At 38.5% G+C, this 15,750-nt stretch overlaps 1 protein-coding gene across 2 annotated transcripts; it reads right to left on the bottom strand.

Annotated features, from left to right (window-relative positions):
- Positions 1–739: 739 nt before the first annotated feature.
- On the bottom strand, positions 740–14,796 carry irs2a (insulin receptor substrate 2a). Of its 2 annotated transcripts, none has more exons than XM_051887757.1 (2): positions 11,450–14,790; positions 740–3,053 (listed from the first exon to the last, which is right to left on the bottom strand). In XM_051887757.1, the coding sequence occupies exons 1-2, from the start codon at positions 14,556–14,558 to the stop codon at positions 3,049–3,051; spliced, it is 3,114 nt and encodes a 1,037-aa protein (XP_051743717.1). In that variant the 5' UTR covers positions 14,559–14,790; the 3' UTR covers positions 740–3,048. The 2 variants fall into 2 exon arrangements, with proteins under 2 accessions (XP_051743717.1, XP_051743725.1); XM_051887765.1 differs by lacking the exon at positions 740–3,053 and having other exon boundaries at positions 12,945–13,203; positions 13,404–14,796.
- Between the last annotated feature and the right edge of the window lie 954 nt (positions 14,797–15,750).

Here is a 15,750-nt window from a genome sequence, read left to right as displayed (position 1 = left end):
TGATCATTTTAACCCATACAATTTATTGCTGGCTATTGCTACAAATATACCCATGCGACTTATGACTGGTTTTGTGATCCAGGGTCACGTATAGCTAACTTTTAACTCTTTATTTCCAACCCTTTTGGGTCCATCCTGTTAATGTTTCTGCCATAAATAATCCATGATTAATAAAGTGCTGGAGCAAAATCCTGAAAGTCAAGTATTCACTTTCCAGAAATACTTTCATAAATCACAGCACTTGAATAACTGTATAATTAGTTTAAAGAGCTCAAAAAGTACTCTAAGGAATGATCCAGATACTGTATAACGTGAAGTGAAAAGAAGGATGTCTTACAACTCTATTAGCTTCCTGCAGGCATAGATAGCATAGGAAATGAGGCATGTGGAGCTGGCCTGGACCTCAAGAGTCCAGCACTGGCTGAAATATTGTGATTCATTAGCATCCTGTTCTATCAATGAGAGCCTGGGAATCATTATATGAACAGGAAAACACTCGCCTCTGTCCTGCTCATTCAACAGGAAGTAATCTGTCGACTTGTTTATGAATGAACTGTGTGTTCCTTCCTCTATTGCCCTCAAGCTTAGGGACACAGTGTCAGTAAAGAGGTGGGAATTATTGCAAAATATTGTATGTTTATATAATACGTTTGCATCATTAAATGTTCTATTAGGTTTATTATTATTATTATTATTTCACAAGTTTTGTAGAAAGGATATAAGAAATAAAAAATAAAACTTATTTTATTTTCCTTAAATAACAATATTTATTTGTATTATTGCATGTGACTATCTTTTGCAACACAAACAAAAGCAATATTCATCTAGGATATTTTAAATGATCTCTCAACAGCATAACAATGAACAGTATGTGACATTTGTACAATGGAAGACACAGCTTGTTCAATTAAACCTGGCAAATATTGAAAATATATTAACCCTTTGATACATACAAACAATAGATATTTATTTTTATACTTAGACTCAAGATCTTCAAGAACACTGTTGAATATATATATATATATAGTTTTTTTCATAAAGCAAAATAAAACAAGCTTTAAAAGTTGGCAGAAAGAAATGTACAAACAGCATAAATTCAATATCTCTGTAAAATATTTTAACAAATATATTAACATAATATTTATACATTTGGTTCCACTTTGTAAACTAATCTGATTTGTAAGTATTGCATATACAAAGAGTGAATGAATGCTACCCAAGAAGCAAGTAGAATGAGTACCATTACCTCAAGAAATTACACAATAAAGTGGCATGTGTCACTTTAAACATAAAATTAACACTCTTTTTTAGGACTTTAAACATAAAATTAAAAAAAAAAAAAAAGCATCAACACGTCTACATCAGTGCTATACATATGTTTTTAGATAAGGGATTTATTCAGTTTTAAACAAATCACGTTTCACCAATGCAATGCGTAGTATCTTGCATTTTGTTATTTGCTTAGCAGTTTATTTGCTTAGTATTTTTATATAAGACACTATTGCGTAGGAGGAGAAGTATTTTAAATGTCATGAAAATGTTAAGCAGATCACATTTTTGTATTTAGTTCACAACATTCAGGGAAAAGCAGACAATGGCTAAAATTACTCCTGTTGTGAAAATTTTTTCTGCCCCACTAATCTGTTCACTCATACTGTATAAGTGGGTTTGTGCTCTACATTCAGACACGTCATGTGTTACAATCTAGTTGAATGAGACATCACTGCGATATTATCAACAGAGAGCCAATGTGAGCGGATTAAGACAGTCACCAACTATTAAACTGTTGTCAAGTAGTGATGCACAGAAAGGAACAGAAATTATTGTCCAAATTCTGGACCCACAAATCTAAAAAACTGAGTTCTCATTTTAAATTAGCCTTTGTCTGGAAAAAAACTATCAGTTCTGTTACTAATATTTATTAAGTGATTACTCTAACTTCCATTTTACTCTTTCTGCTTTAGCCAATGGTGGTATCTTATGGCATTTTCTGTGGTCAAAATTTCTGTGCATCGATACCAGTGCATAGATGCAGTGCATGTCTTTATCCATGCTATTTCTACACAAATGGGAACTAGTCATTGTTATCATATATTATATTACTGTTGAATGCAATTCTTGAGGCAGAGGAACAGGGAATGGCCATGATTTACGCAACAAGGTGAGAAAGTGACAATGAATCTGAGGAAACAGGAGCGAAAGGTTGACCATATTTGGTCATAAATATAATATGTTCTTGAGTAGTTATTAAATATTATGTGCAGTAACCACCTCTGATTAAGTGGTAAGACACTCTGCATATCAAAAGTGAACTCTTATATAGCAACTTACTATGTAATTGTTTAATAAACTAGATATTTAGAAAAATAGAGTGAATACAATAAATATCACATATTTTGATATTTTCTCATTGTTTAGGTCCAGATAATTAGTCGCAATTTTGCCGACAGAAAGAGTAAGGCTTTGGATTGGTCATGTGAGAACATTCAATTTTGGAGGAAAAAATAAGAATTCTTTATCTCTTCTAAATTGCGTACATCAGTACAAGTCTTTTCCTGAGAAAGGACTTGTGGAAATCTTTTAGTTATCATTTAAAATGACTAAAATGCCACAATTGTAGCTATTCTTAGGATAGGGCAATAAGTACCTTACAGTTGTCTACGTCAGGTAAATGAAGATTACAGATTTCAGGGTAAACTATATTCCAATCAATGTTCTGAATTTAAACAAACCCAAAACAAAGTGTTCACATCAACAACAAATAATAAAAGTTCAAACATACAAGTGGCATGTACGTTTCGTGACTCTTGTTACCAACAGAGCAGCAGCTTTGCAGATCCTGAAAAATGGTGCAGATGGTAGAAACGGGAGAAGCATGTTAAAGTGGCCTCACTAGAATAATCACAACCCAGCCGCCTGACGTTCAGCGTTAGGATGAGGTGCAAAGGTCACAGTTCGTTTACAGCAGCATAGTCCAGATCAGACCAGTCAAGTCTAGTTACTGGTTGAGCTTCCACTTTCCCTCAGTACCAGGACTCTGCTTCTTGCTCAATCTGAAAATAAGAGAGAGAAAAAAGAGAAGATATCTTTAAAGCTCTATTTGAACCACACAGCAACACAGAAAATGAAAAAGTGTGTTGAGGAAAAACTGCAGAACCCCTGAAGTCAAACCATGCTAAAGCATCTTAAACGTTATCCAGCAGCCTTTTACAAATCCATTTTTATGAATTGAACCCATTAAAAAAAACTGGGTTAGAGCAGTTACAACCAAATCACAATTAACGCCCCAACTCACAACAAAGATTTCTTTCTTCGCTCAGTACAAAATACCTAATGACACTTGTTTTCTAAAATAAAACAACATGCATACACAGAAAAAAAGGCTTCTCATATCTTATTTGGACGTCATATAATGACATATTAAATGCATCTCCCTTTTTATGACAGTTTTTTAACGACAGTTACTGACTAGCATGAGGGATTAACCCATGATGCACAGTCATATTTAAACCTCTCTCAGATAAGCGAGGGAAAGTGTACCATGTCAGGAGGGATGGCGCTAGCAGCAGTCTTAACCATATACTGTCCACAGATGGGCTAATCCTGATATAATTCCCTGATAATCTCATTGGAATTATAGTCACAGACCAAAGAAATGGGGGAAATCTCAGGGTCTGTTTTTGCTAGGTTTGGGGTGATCCTGAAAAGTATGAATTACATAATCTAACAAATGAAGGGTAAAATGATGGCAAAGCACTTCAGAATTTCATTTTACATGAAAGAGATGGAGAATGGGAGATAAGATGCAGCCAGTGATAATGGCGGGAGAAAAAATGAGGATTGCACATTAAAATTTGTGTAACATTTAATATTTGTTTCTTGCAGCAAAATAGAACATTAGTCAATAATCCTTCAAGAATAAAGTGGACTTCTCTAGTGGACTGTCCTCTTCATAATATACTCACTTCAAGATAATGTGGAGTGAGTTCATATAGTCAAAGATAGAGAGGTGGAATCTGTTGTGAGGTCATGATGCATCGTCAATGCAGCAGGGTTGTGCACCATTCAACACTGAATTGAGAATGCTTTTTTTATTCCAGTTCAATTCCTGAATTTGAATTTAATTTGAATTAAAATTGTAGCAAACAATATAAATAACTGCAATTTAAAGTTGAATGTAAGGCATCAACCAAGCATTGTCTGAGGGTATACTTATGTGATTGTCTAAAAGAACAATAGTTAAAGGATGAGTTCACTTTCAAATGAAAATTAGCTCAAGCTATACTCACCCTCAAGAAATTAGGTGTATATGACTTTCTTCTTTCTGATGAACACAATCGGAGATATTTTAATAGATATCCTGACGCATCTGAGCTTTATAATGGCAGTGAACAGGGTATGAGCTAAAGAAAGTGCATCCATCCACATCCATCCATCTATCATAAACGTGTACTCCACACAGCTCCGGGGTTAATAAAGGCCTTCTGAAGTGAAGCGATGTGTTTGTGTAAAAAAAAAAAAAAACATCCACATTTAACAAGTTATGAAGTAAAATATCTAGCTTCCGCTAGACCACCTTCCGTATACAACGAACGAAGAAAGTGTCAAACTCTTGCAGTTCAAAAAGCTTACGCTACGTCCTACGCCTTCCCTATTTAGCTTACGAAAAAAGTGTAACTGTGGCTAAATGTGGGTAACATTGACAGTGTTGACATGGCTATCTCAGGCGGGAACATCCCGGCCTAGTTTAGCCAGCTCTGCAGAGGTGGAGAATCTGAGAGAACTGCTTGGGTTAACAATTTTTGTTGCTTAAATCTCAGCGTGGTTAAACTTAGAGCTCAGATTAGAGTTGCAAAGTCTTGGGAGCTGATATTAAGCACCCCCTAATAAAAAAAAACAAAAAACAAAAAGAAATGTCTGGCCAAATATTCAGTTTAGACTCACACAACTAGTCAATATATTGGAAAACCCTCTTCACTAGCAGACAGCATTTAAAGAAATTAAGAAATAAATCATAAAGGAAGTGAACTGAAAGAGTAGGCATTCTAGCCTTCTTCTGTTAGTGTATTGTTATAATACATGCTTTATCATTTTTGATAAATAAAAAATAAATACTTTCTATGGTAACTGACTGGTGTTTACGTTGTTGTGGTATTAAGCTGTAAAGTTGTAATTAACCCAGAATGTTTCTTTAAGTAGCTAAATGTGGGACGAGAAAGTAACAACAACATACTGTGAAATAGTAAGAAATTATTCTAAAAACTGGCACCAGGAATGTGAGGGAGAGAGACAGAGAGAGTCTAGTTTCGAAAGAGTAGTAGAATAGTAACTAAATTCTCTGAAAATGCACACTCACTGTCCTTGTGCTAAAGTTACACAAAAACTTTTGTGTGCAAGTGTGATATTTTCTGCTGTTCACACACATTCACAGTCAGCCTGAAATATAAACTGTACCATTTTACACCTTAAAATTAGTGAAGCAACGAAATTTCGGCAACCAAAAATATTCAGCCGAAACAGCAAAAAACAAAAAAAAAACAGTGATGTTTAATTAGCTCTTCTCGGATGACACACTTTGACTGTGGCAGTGTTTTGTGTACACAATGTGGATAAGCTACAATAGGTAAACATGTGAGCAAGATGGATGCACTTCCTTGTGAGCAAAAATGATACTAGAGTAGCAATATGTAAAATTTATTTGGCTGAAATATCGAGAGAATAAGTGAAGAATTAAAATAATCCCGATTGTGTTCATCAGAAAGAAGAAAGTCATATACACCTTGGATGGCTTGAGGGTGAGTAAAGCTTGGGGTAATTTTCATTTGAAAGTGAACTAATCCTTTAAAGCTTAAAACTTTGGTTCATTTAATCCTGAGTAATTTACATAAATCCCAATATGTTTCAGGGCTAATGAGTAGCAAGGATGCCATTAAAGACCAAAAGGCTCAGGCTTGCATCCAAGTAGATGAATTGGATGGTCAGCCTCCCTTTTTATTCAGATGATGAGATTTAGGGTTTGCGTGATAACGGTACCAACAACCATGTCTGCAGCCTATAATTCAGTGTGTAATGCTGAAAGCTCTAGGCAGCAGTGAGTGATGCTTGGAACAGGGAAATAGTCACGCAATGCTGATTTAATACACGCATGACATAGCATCTCTGCTAGCTTGCGCATCACTGGATAGAGATGTCACAGCACCTTCAACTGTGGAACAAGAGAGCAACTGCATCCTCTAAGAAAGTGTCTAAGCTGTGGATTTAATAAGTGTTAAAAAACTTTCCACTGCAATGGGTTAAAATCTAGGCCTATAATCGTCAGAGACCCAAAAACTAATGAGGCTGTGCAAAACCATCCCGGAAATGCTTTGACGTCTGCGTGAGGACATGGTTGTTGTGAACCTGCATGAATGACTGTCTATGTCTGAGTCAATGCTCCTTTCATCCGCCTCAAAACAAGCCGCTGAACAATGTCTAATCCCCCACTCTCCCCTAAGAGTAATCTCCTCTCGCTCCTGGCTAAATGTGGGTAACATTGACAGTGTTGACATGGCTATCTCAGGCGGGAACATCCCGGCCTAGTTTAGCCAGCTCTGCAGAGGTGGAGAATCTGAGAGAACTGCTTGGGTTAACAATTTTTGTTGCTTAAATCTCAGCGTGGTTAAACTTAGAGCTCAGATTAGAGTTGCAAAGTCTTGGGAGCTGATATTAAGCACCCCCTAATAAAAAAAAACAAAAAACAAAACAAAGAAATGTCTGGCCAAATATTCAGTTTAGACTCACACAACTAGTCAATATATTGGAAAACCCTCTTCACTAGCAGACAGCATTTAAAGAAATTAAGAAATAAATCATAAAGGAAGTGAACTGAAAGAGTAGGCATTCTAGCCTTCTTCTGTTAGTGTATTGTTATAATACATGCTTTATCATTTTTGATAAATAAAAAATAAATACTTTCTATGGTAACTGACTGGTGTTTACGTTGTTGTGGTATTAAGCTGTAAAGTTGTAATTAACCCAGAATGTTTCTTTAAGTAGCTAAATGTGGGACGAGAAAGTAACAACAACATACTGTGAAATAGTAAGAAATTATTCTAAAAACTGGCACCAGGAATGTGAGGGAGAGAGACAGAGAGAGTCTAGTTTCGAAAGAGTAGTAGAATAGTAACTAAATTCTCTGAAAATGCACACTCACTGTCCTTGTGCTAAAGTTACACAAAAACTTTTGTGTGCAAGTGTGATATTTTCTGCTGTTCACACACATTCACAGTCAGCCTGAAATATAAACTGTACCATTTTACACCTTAAAATTAGTGAAGCAACGAAATTTCAGCAACCAAAAATATTCAGCCGAAACAGCAAAAAACAAAAAAAAAACAGTGATGTTTAATTAGCTCTTCTCGGATGACACACTTTGACTGTGGCAGTGTTTTGTGTACACAATGTGGATAAGCTACAATAGGTAAACATGTGAGCAGGATGGATGCACTTCCTTGTAAGCAAAAATGATACTAGAGTAGCAATATGTAAAATTTATTTGGCTGAAATATCGAGAGAATAAGTGAAGAATTATACTAGTCGTAGTGAAGAACTTCACTACGATTAGTATAATTTACCTGAGAACAAGACACCCGGAATAGCATAAATTACTATTTTGGTTTCAGTGTTTCTGTAAAAAAATAAATTTGGTGCATCGGTATTTAAAATGTGCAGGTTTGTCTGAATTTAAAAACATAACACTTTCAAATTTTCTTTTCTCTCTGCAAACTGCTGCTGATCTTTATCTCTCTATCACTGTTTCTCTAGCTCTCCATTCCCCCACCCCCACCCCGCTCTGGCTGAAGGGACAAGCACTAGCCACTGTCCTGGGGCAGAAGCAGATGGCCTGCTGTCATTAGTGTATTGTCTGTGCTGCTGCCATGCCTGATAACAGACCTGCAGTGAGTGGAGCGGCAGGTGCACACACACACACACACACACACACACACAAACAGCCCCACACCCTTCTCTGCTCAGCCATCTGCCACACACGCAAATGCACACAAACTCCTCAAGGAGTATGATTCCAGAGAGAAGGAGAGCAAAGTGAGTAGGCAAAAGAGAGTGAGAAAAAAGTTTTGGTAACACTTTACTTACTTTGGGTATAATGTATTATAAAGATATTCATAATGTACATAATAATGCATTATATATTTTTATAAATTATTGAAACCAACGCATCATAATATTTGCAGATTTCCTGTGACATCTGAAACTGGTTGTTTGTCATTATGCTTTCTAAAGGTGTAACTAAAAATGAATAGATAAGTATTATTATGCTATTGTAACTGTGGTTACAATAATTCATGAGACCATACAATGCATTATAAGGTGCACTACAAAGCATAATTAATGCATTAAAAATGCTTTTATAATGCATTATATATAAAGGCTTAAAGTAAAGTGATATCAAAGTTTCTTATGAACTAAATGTCTGAAAACAGCTTCTTGAGGACTTGGTCAAGATAAGTCTCCTTTAGCAAAATGTATTTTGCATAGCATGGTGTTAACTGAGGGGTCCAAAATAACCCAACTCATCTTAAACTACAAGAGCAGTAAGACCGTTCTACATATAATCATCAATGTTAACAAATAATTACGAAACAATCCACTTTTGGCAAGAATCTCTGAGAAGACTGAAAAGAATCCCTATTGACAGATGAATTTGTGAATTCTTGAACAATGTTTAATTTTCTTCTGATGTTTATTTTCAAAGGTCTGTTATCTTAAAAATGTCAACATCTCATTAACTGGTAGTATCATACTAAAAGGTCAATTGTAAATGCCATGCCATACTAGGATGTATGTGTGTGTTTTTGTGTATGGGGAGCAACAGGTAATGATATACATTGACCTTGTTTATATGCAAGTCATTTTCCAATTAAGGTCCATATTCTGGTTAAGTCTTTAAAAATATGTTTACATGCTTCACAGCTATTGAAATATTACTGTATATATGAATAAACAAGCACTGTGCATGTTCTTTTCCTGTTATTCTTTTGTGGAAATACTCTTTCCATTTATTGCCATTCACATTCAGTATTTCTGCACAGTAATGTGCGTGCAAGGGCAACATAATAAACCCATTAGAGGAGACAGACAACCACCTACGGCGCAATCTCTTGAATTGGGGGTACCTATTAACCAAGCCAATTTTACTGCAAGCCCTAGTAAAATTTCCTGTGCTCAAGTAAATTTTTACTGCTAAATCCAACAGAGAATCAAAACACTATCAGTACACAAATGTGTTACCATGCCACAGCAGGCTGCTTTTTTGAAAGGTACTTTTGTGAAATGAGGCACCTGTTCTCTTTCTATATGTGGTTTCTCTTTCACTACTAACTATGATACCAATTTTTAAAACACTATGTTTTCACCGAAGCTGTTTGAATTTTTTTCCACACATAACTGCTTCAGAGTTAGTGGACAAACAGAAATGAAAGAATCATTATGTTGGACAGCATCTGCCATTCTTTGATTTAAAACACATCAAAACAGGTTCTTGTCAACACACTGTATACTATTATGTGGCCTGGCAGTGAGTAGAGAGAGAGAGAGAACAATAGTAAAGCTGAAGGTGAAACGAAAAAAAGTGAGTATTCACCTCCCCCAGCAACCTTTACCCAGTCAGGCATTCCAAGCGTGAAACATCATCGTTACCTGACAACGACCCATGAACAACCACCTGGCTTGTTTTTCCTCCTGATTGAAGCACATGGCTTAAGCCTCCATCAGGCCCTCCCTCTTCTGCTCAGCCAACCCGTGGACATGGCTGCACATGTTCATTTCAGAGACAAAATGCAAACAAGCTCTTACCCCACCTCCCTCTGCCTACTCTTTTCTCAAGGCTCAATACTCAAGACAAGAAAGAGTTAAACTCACTGTGCTGTCCACTATCCCCCCTCTGCCTGATGTTTACACTGCAGGCTGCCTGCAATGAAAACTACTAGCCATGAACAGCCTTTTAACCAGTGGGGATAACTTTGGCCCACAACACTGCCTCCAATTGAGGCGTTATGAAAATCTTCTGTGTGCTATGCAAAAACAGTGCACAGGAATAAGCCCCAGGCACCGCACTTTATTAAGAGCAGCATATTTTGATCTCACACACGCCTACATATGATTCAAGTAGGCAAATTATCACATGCACTTTTGCAGGAAATAGGGCCTATGTCATGTGTGAGGAGTATCTAACATGGGAATAATTCTTAACCTTATATAAGTGTCCCTGTTAATGGGAAATTTCATAAAATTTGGCTTCATGAGGTTTGACTGAATAGAGTAAACAGGGCATAACAGAATTAAGGATACAATGTGAAATGATAACAGATCTGACTTAGAGCACCCAGAGTAAACGGAGATTAGTTTCTTGGAAGAACCGACCAGGCTATAGTCTTACTGCACGAAAACACTGCTGCGCATGTGAGCCAAATGAAACTCAAAACAACATTTCTCTCTCCTCAGTGCATCATGCTCCATCCCCTGATAACAGCTCTATTTAATAGCTCCGTTATACACAAGCCTACAAACCTTAAACCAATGTTTAACCACTAACGCACTTCAGTCTGTAAAAAGCCAGCTTAGATCTAGTTCGGGGTAAATAAACAAGCGTGCGCGCACCGCTCTATACTGCAGCGTCATAGTGCCTGCGCAGTTAGGTTGTTTACCGCGCGCGGGCACTCAGATAGTCACGTCTCTCATGCTTCAAATTTCTCTGGAATTCCTCTGAATGGAAAACAACTTATCAACGCCATAAACGCCCCACATAAGTTACATACTTATATCGTTCCGCCCTAGTATTTTGTTTAATTACTTTATGTACTATGTGAGTATAATTTCGATACAGTTGTCTTAAATATCCTATAATATGCACATTTACAGTTATAATAAACACACAAAAAACATTTATGCTAATAGAAACAAGGCCTATATGTGTGTGTGTGTGTGTGTGTGTGTATATATATATATATATATATATACTGCAATATTTAATTTGCAACTATATATATATAGTTGCAAATTAAATATTGCAGTATATATATATATATATATATATATATATATATATATATATATATATATATATACTGCAATATTTAATTATCATATATATATATATCATATATATATATATATATATACTGCAATATTTAATTTGCAACTATATATATATATATAGTTGCAAATTAAATATTGCAGTATATATATATATATATATATATATATACTGCAATATTTAATTATCTTATATATATATATCTTATATATATATATATATATATATATATATATATATACACACACATATATAAGAAATTTAATTTGCAACATGCTGCATCATCTTTTCATCTATTACCAATTTATGCCAGTCTTCTTTTCAATCATAACAGCTCATCACATCATCTGAACTCACCTTGTACAGTGGTTGCAGTCTCTTTGAATCCCAGACACACATATGGAGTTGCATGTAATCCATTTATTCCTGCTTTACAGCAACCACCAGTCTTGAAGCCCACAAGGTTTTCACAATTGCCCATCTCTTGTTTCTCCATGAGGTTTAAGGCGATGTAGTTAAGTCCATTCTGATAACCAGCTGAAGTCTCTCTGCACATGGGAGACCCGTACTCCTCATCAGAACCTTCACTACTTCGGACAGAGATGTTCTCTACTGAGGCAGAGCTGTGTCGCTTAACATTGTGTGCAAAGGAAGGAAAGACAGGTGCAACTGTGGTGGTGGATGAAAAGGTCTCAGAGCTATGCCGTCTCCGGCCCTGAGGATCTGCTCGGATCACCTTCGCTCCTCCGTTTGGGTCTACAGAGGAGGCAGCCAACAAGAAAGCACCAATTCCTTTTGACACTCCCTGGTCGCTCAGGTTCAGCCTTTGAACCCTGCTAGTGGGGCTGACTGAAGCACTCTTATCATTCTCAGACAGGAATGGAGGTGAGATGGGACCATTGTTGAAACTCATCTCAGTGTAATTGTCTTTACCTGTGCCAGATGGGCATGGTGAGTTTCTTCGTTCATTAAGGAAATAAGCCCGCTCATCAGCTGGACATGGGCATTCAGCCAGCTCAGGCATTCTATCCAGGGGACTGCTGAGTGCTTCTCTCAGTTTATGAGAGTGTGAATTCGAATTGAGGTTCATGTAGTCTGAGAGGGGGGATCCCTGTCTGAGGTTGGACAGTGAGCCCTGGCTTTCCACAGAAACCATAGAGGGAGAAGAGCACTGTGTGGCAGCAGCAAAGTCTATGTTGATGTACTCACCAGGGCTTTTAGGCTCACAAGGGAGAGGATGTTCAGTCATGCTGGGAAGCATCCTCAGAGTGTCTAAAGATAACCTATTGGGTCTGTTGACTCTTGCTCTCTGTGCCATGCCATCAGGGCGACGGAGAGGGGGCAGGGCAGAAACCCTGTTGGCCTCTTCTATTGGATTTTGGCTCTGGGGACTCATCAAAACATACTGGTCATCCTCTGCCCGTTTAGGTGCCTGTCTTAGAGATGGGGAGGATCGTTGTGTTGTTTCACATTGACCCAGGAAATAATCTGTTGGTGTGGGCGAGACGTATGTGTCAGTCGGTGACATATTCATGTATTCTCCATTCACTGCTCTCCCATCAGAGCTCTCCAGCGAAAACTTGGATCCAGACCACATCTTCATGTACCCGCTATCCTCTAGAGATCCACTGCTGGGTGAGTTAGTAGTGCAGCCACTGCCTGTGGGCTGAGGATGTGACCTTGGGTTAATGATCTGCTTGGGTGCTGAAACACTCATGGGACTCATGGGCATGTAGTGCTCATTTTTGGCACACTGGGGTGCCATGCCTGGTGTCATGGGCATGTAGCCATCATCAGCCACATTACTGTTAGAGCCAATGTCAATGTTCCCATAATCTTCTGGGTATGAGACCTTAGGAGATGCAGAATTTGTGCTCCGTCCAGAGTGGCTGTTTGCAGCCCTCATCAGCATGTATTCATCAAGTGACGCTGAGGATAGATGGGAGTGTGCTACCTGTTGTCGCGGGGTTGTCAGAGAATACGTCCTCTTCCTGTATGTCTCCACCTCCAACATATCTCTGCTAGTTGGCCACATCTTGTTCTGGGAGTTGGATGGCCTGTCCATCACCATATAACCATGGAGCTCACTGGCTTCTCTTGAGGGTGGTGTGCTGGAAAGAGAAGAAGGTGTGTCACTCCTGTTTACTAGGTTGTACCTCACATCCCCTGGGCTAGAACTGTAATCGTCACACGAGAGGAAGCCAGTATCATTAGGTGACCCAGAAACAGAACCACTGCAGCTGGAGGGTCTGTGTACTGTGGATGAGATGGAACCATTCATACTAATTGAGGACAAACTTAGTGGGCTTACAGCAGATGGAGGCGAGTGGGACATTGTCGTTGACATGGACCTGCTGTGATGAAGCAGTGATGGTTCTGATGTCCGGCAGCCCACAGACACTGTGTTAGATCTGCTTATGTGGTTCCGGCCGACAGTCGTCGGGCTTCCATTCTCAGATATTGATATGGAGACTGGCCTGGTCATGGTACCTTCCCCTTCGCTCGCTGTCCGTATTCGACAAGAAGAAAACTTGGTGACAGGAGATGTGGCTGCTGTACTGTCCGTCCTTGACCTCCTCACCAACCCTGTCTGACTAGGGGGTAAATTGTTTAGGTTCCGCCGAGTGGGTACAGATATGGGATTTGATCCTGACGACTGGCTTTTGCTGCGTGGTCTGAACTCTGACAGCTCTTTCATCGCTTTCATAGCTTCTAAAATGGTCTCATGTATATTTTGTGCCACCACAGAATCGTCTGCTTGCATCCACAGCTCTCCAGGTCCAGTAGAGGCAGATCTTCCCACCTCAATGAAGAAAAAGCTATCAGAGTGCCCACATCTGCGTATATTCATCAACTGCAGAGTCACAGATGCCACCTCCGAGTTAAGTTTCACAAAGCTAATTGTCCGACTTGATAAGCACAGTCTGTAAACTCCAGTGATATTTCTGCTCTGCCCAAGTCCCTTTGCTTTAAGATTAACTTGCCATACCTCCTTATACGCAGCATTCACCGGTGTAATCATGCCGTAATTTCCCTCGTCGAAGCCCACCAGAGATGATGCCGAACTAGAAACGGAGCTGTCACACATTTTTCCCTTACTTAATAAATCAGTTAAATCTCCGTGCCAACTCTCCTGTTCTTGCTCATTCTCCGCAGCAACAGCAAAATACTCGTCCTTGGTATAGAGGGCTATCAAATATCTGTGTTTCGCGTCAGCGCGCTTGTTTATGCTCAAACAAGAGTCGAGAAAAATTACTCTTTTTGCAGCGGACTTGTTTTTCCATTTCTTTTCATTCTCATAGTACTCCAGCCGCGCAGGGAGTCCGTCACTCTGATCTTTCAAAACAAAATAGCGCCGATGTCCATGTTTTTGCTTCTTGAGGTATCCACATTTTTTGATGTTGTTTGAATGAATGTTGTTGTCATTTGATAACGAGGATCCCCCTTTAAGAGGCGGACTTGCCATACTTGCGTTTACAATTTATTTACTTAAGTTTCTAGGACTTGTTATCCATCCGTAGTAAAAGAGATTTAAACTTAAATATCCGAGAAATTGAGATTTCAGCGCTGTTTCACCATGCGACGTCTATTTGTTCACAGCAAATAACTCCTCACTCAGAATGACTGAGCTTAAGAAAAAAACAACATGTGACGTTATACACATCCCATCTTGGAACAGTGAAGAAAAAACAGTCATATAAGGCGGCGCGATCTTTAAGAGGCGTACCTGCCAAGCCAACGAATGGAGTTGCTCATTGGATTCATTGGCCAGGCGAAAAGATTGACAGTACTTTGACAAATCCGTGACGTAGTACAGGCAAATCCCCCTTCATACAAGCTGTTCTCCCCTCCTCCTAAAACAAACAGCGCTGTGTGGATGACACATCTACTGTACATACGCACTTCAGTGCTGCAGAGACTTTGCGTCTGGTTAACAGTAAAACGTGTTTTTATGTCGCATGTAAACTAGTTTCGAATATAAGCATAATATAGGCCTTCCAATCGACATGTTTTAATCTGGAAATTAATCAAACCCACAGAGTCCAAACATATTCGATAAACGAGTCTTCATCATAATGTGATGGCGACAGAAACAGCTGAAGATCCCTATTTCAGAATTATAATTTAGTCAGACCCAATGTTCATTTTAAAAATGTGTCAGGCTGTGAAAATACATACTTGAGGGAGTGAGAAAACGCATGTCATTTATTAAGTTCGAGGCATGGAGTCCATTTTAACTTGTAAACAAGCGTGAAGTCGTAGTGCGCGTGCTGCGTGTTACATAACGCATATGATGGTCTATTTTTACACACTCGGGTGTCCCTGTCCAGCAACAGTGCCTGCGAACTAGCGTGTGCGTTACACATTGTAAAATATGGAAACATAGAGGTTTGGACTAAAACATTCCATCTAGTTGTGGGGGTTTTTAATGAATGTATCTCGCGTTCGTCGTGCCAGACATGGATTTTCAGCGTGGAATAATTTAGTTTGAAACCAACGAAAAGGTGGTTTGTTAAATAGACTCCTCTTTGGTTTTGATATTAGAGCCTTACTTTAGGGAGACTAGGAACTTTCTGGAATGGCAGAAATTAATCTGTTTGTTCCAGAAAAAAAATTAACTGGGCAGCACGTAGAAGTAAAAATACGCCATCTCTTGG

The sequence above is a fragment of the Ctenopharyngodon idella genome, chromosome 1, assembly GCF_019924925.1.
Source record: "Ctenopharyngodon idella isolate HZGC_01 chromosome 1, HZGC01, whole genome shotgun sequence".
NCBI classification, from domain to species: domain Eukaryota; kingdom Metazoa; phylum Chordata; class Actinopteri; order Cypriniformes; family Xenocyprididae; genus Ctenopharyngodon; species Ctenopharyngodon idella.
The sequence above is the reverse complement of the archived record's forward strand: the minus strand, read 5'-3'. Positions and strand labels throughout refer to the sequence as shown.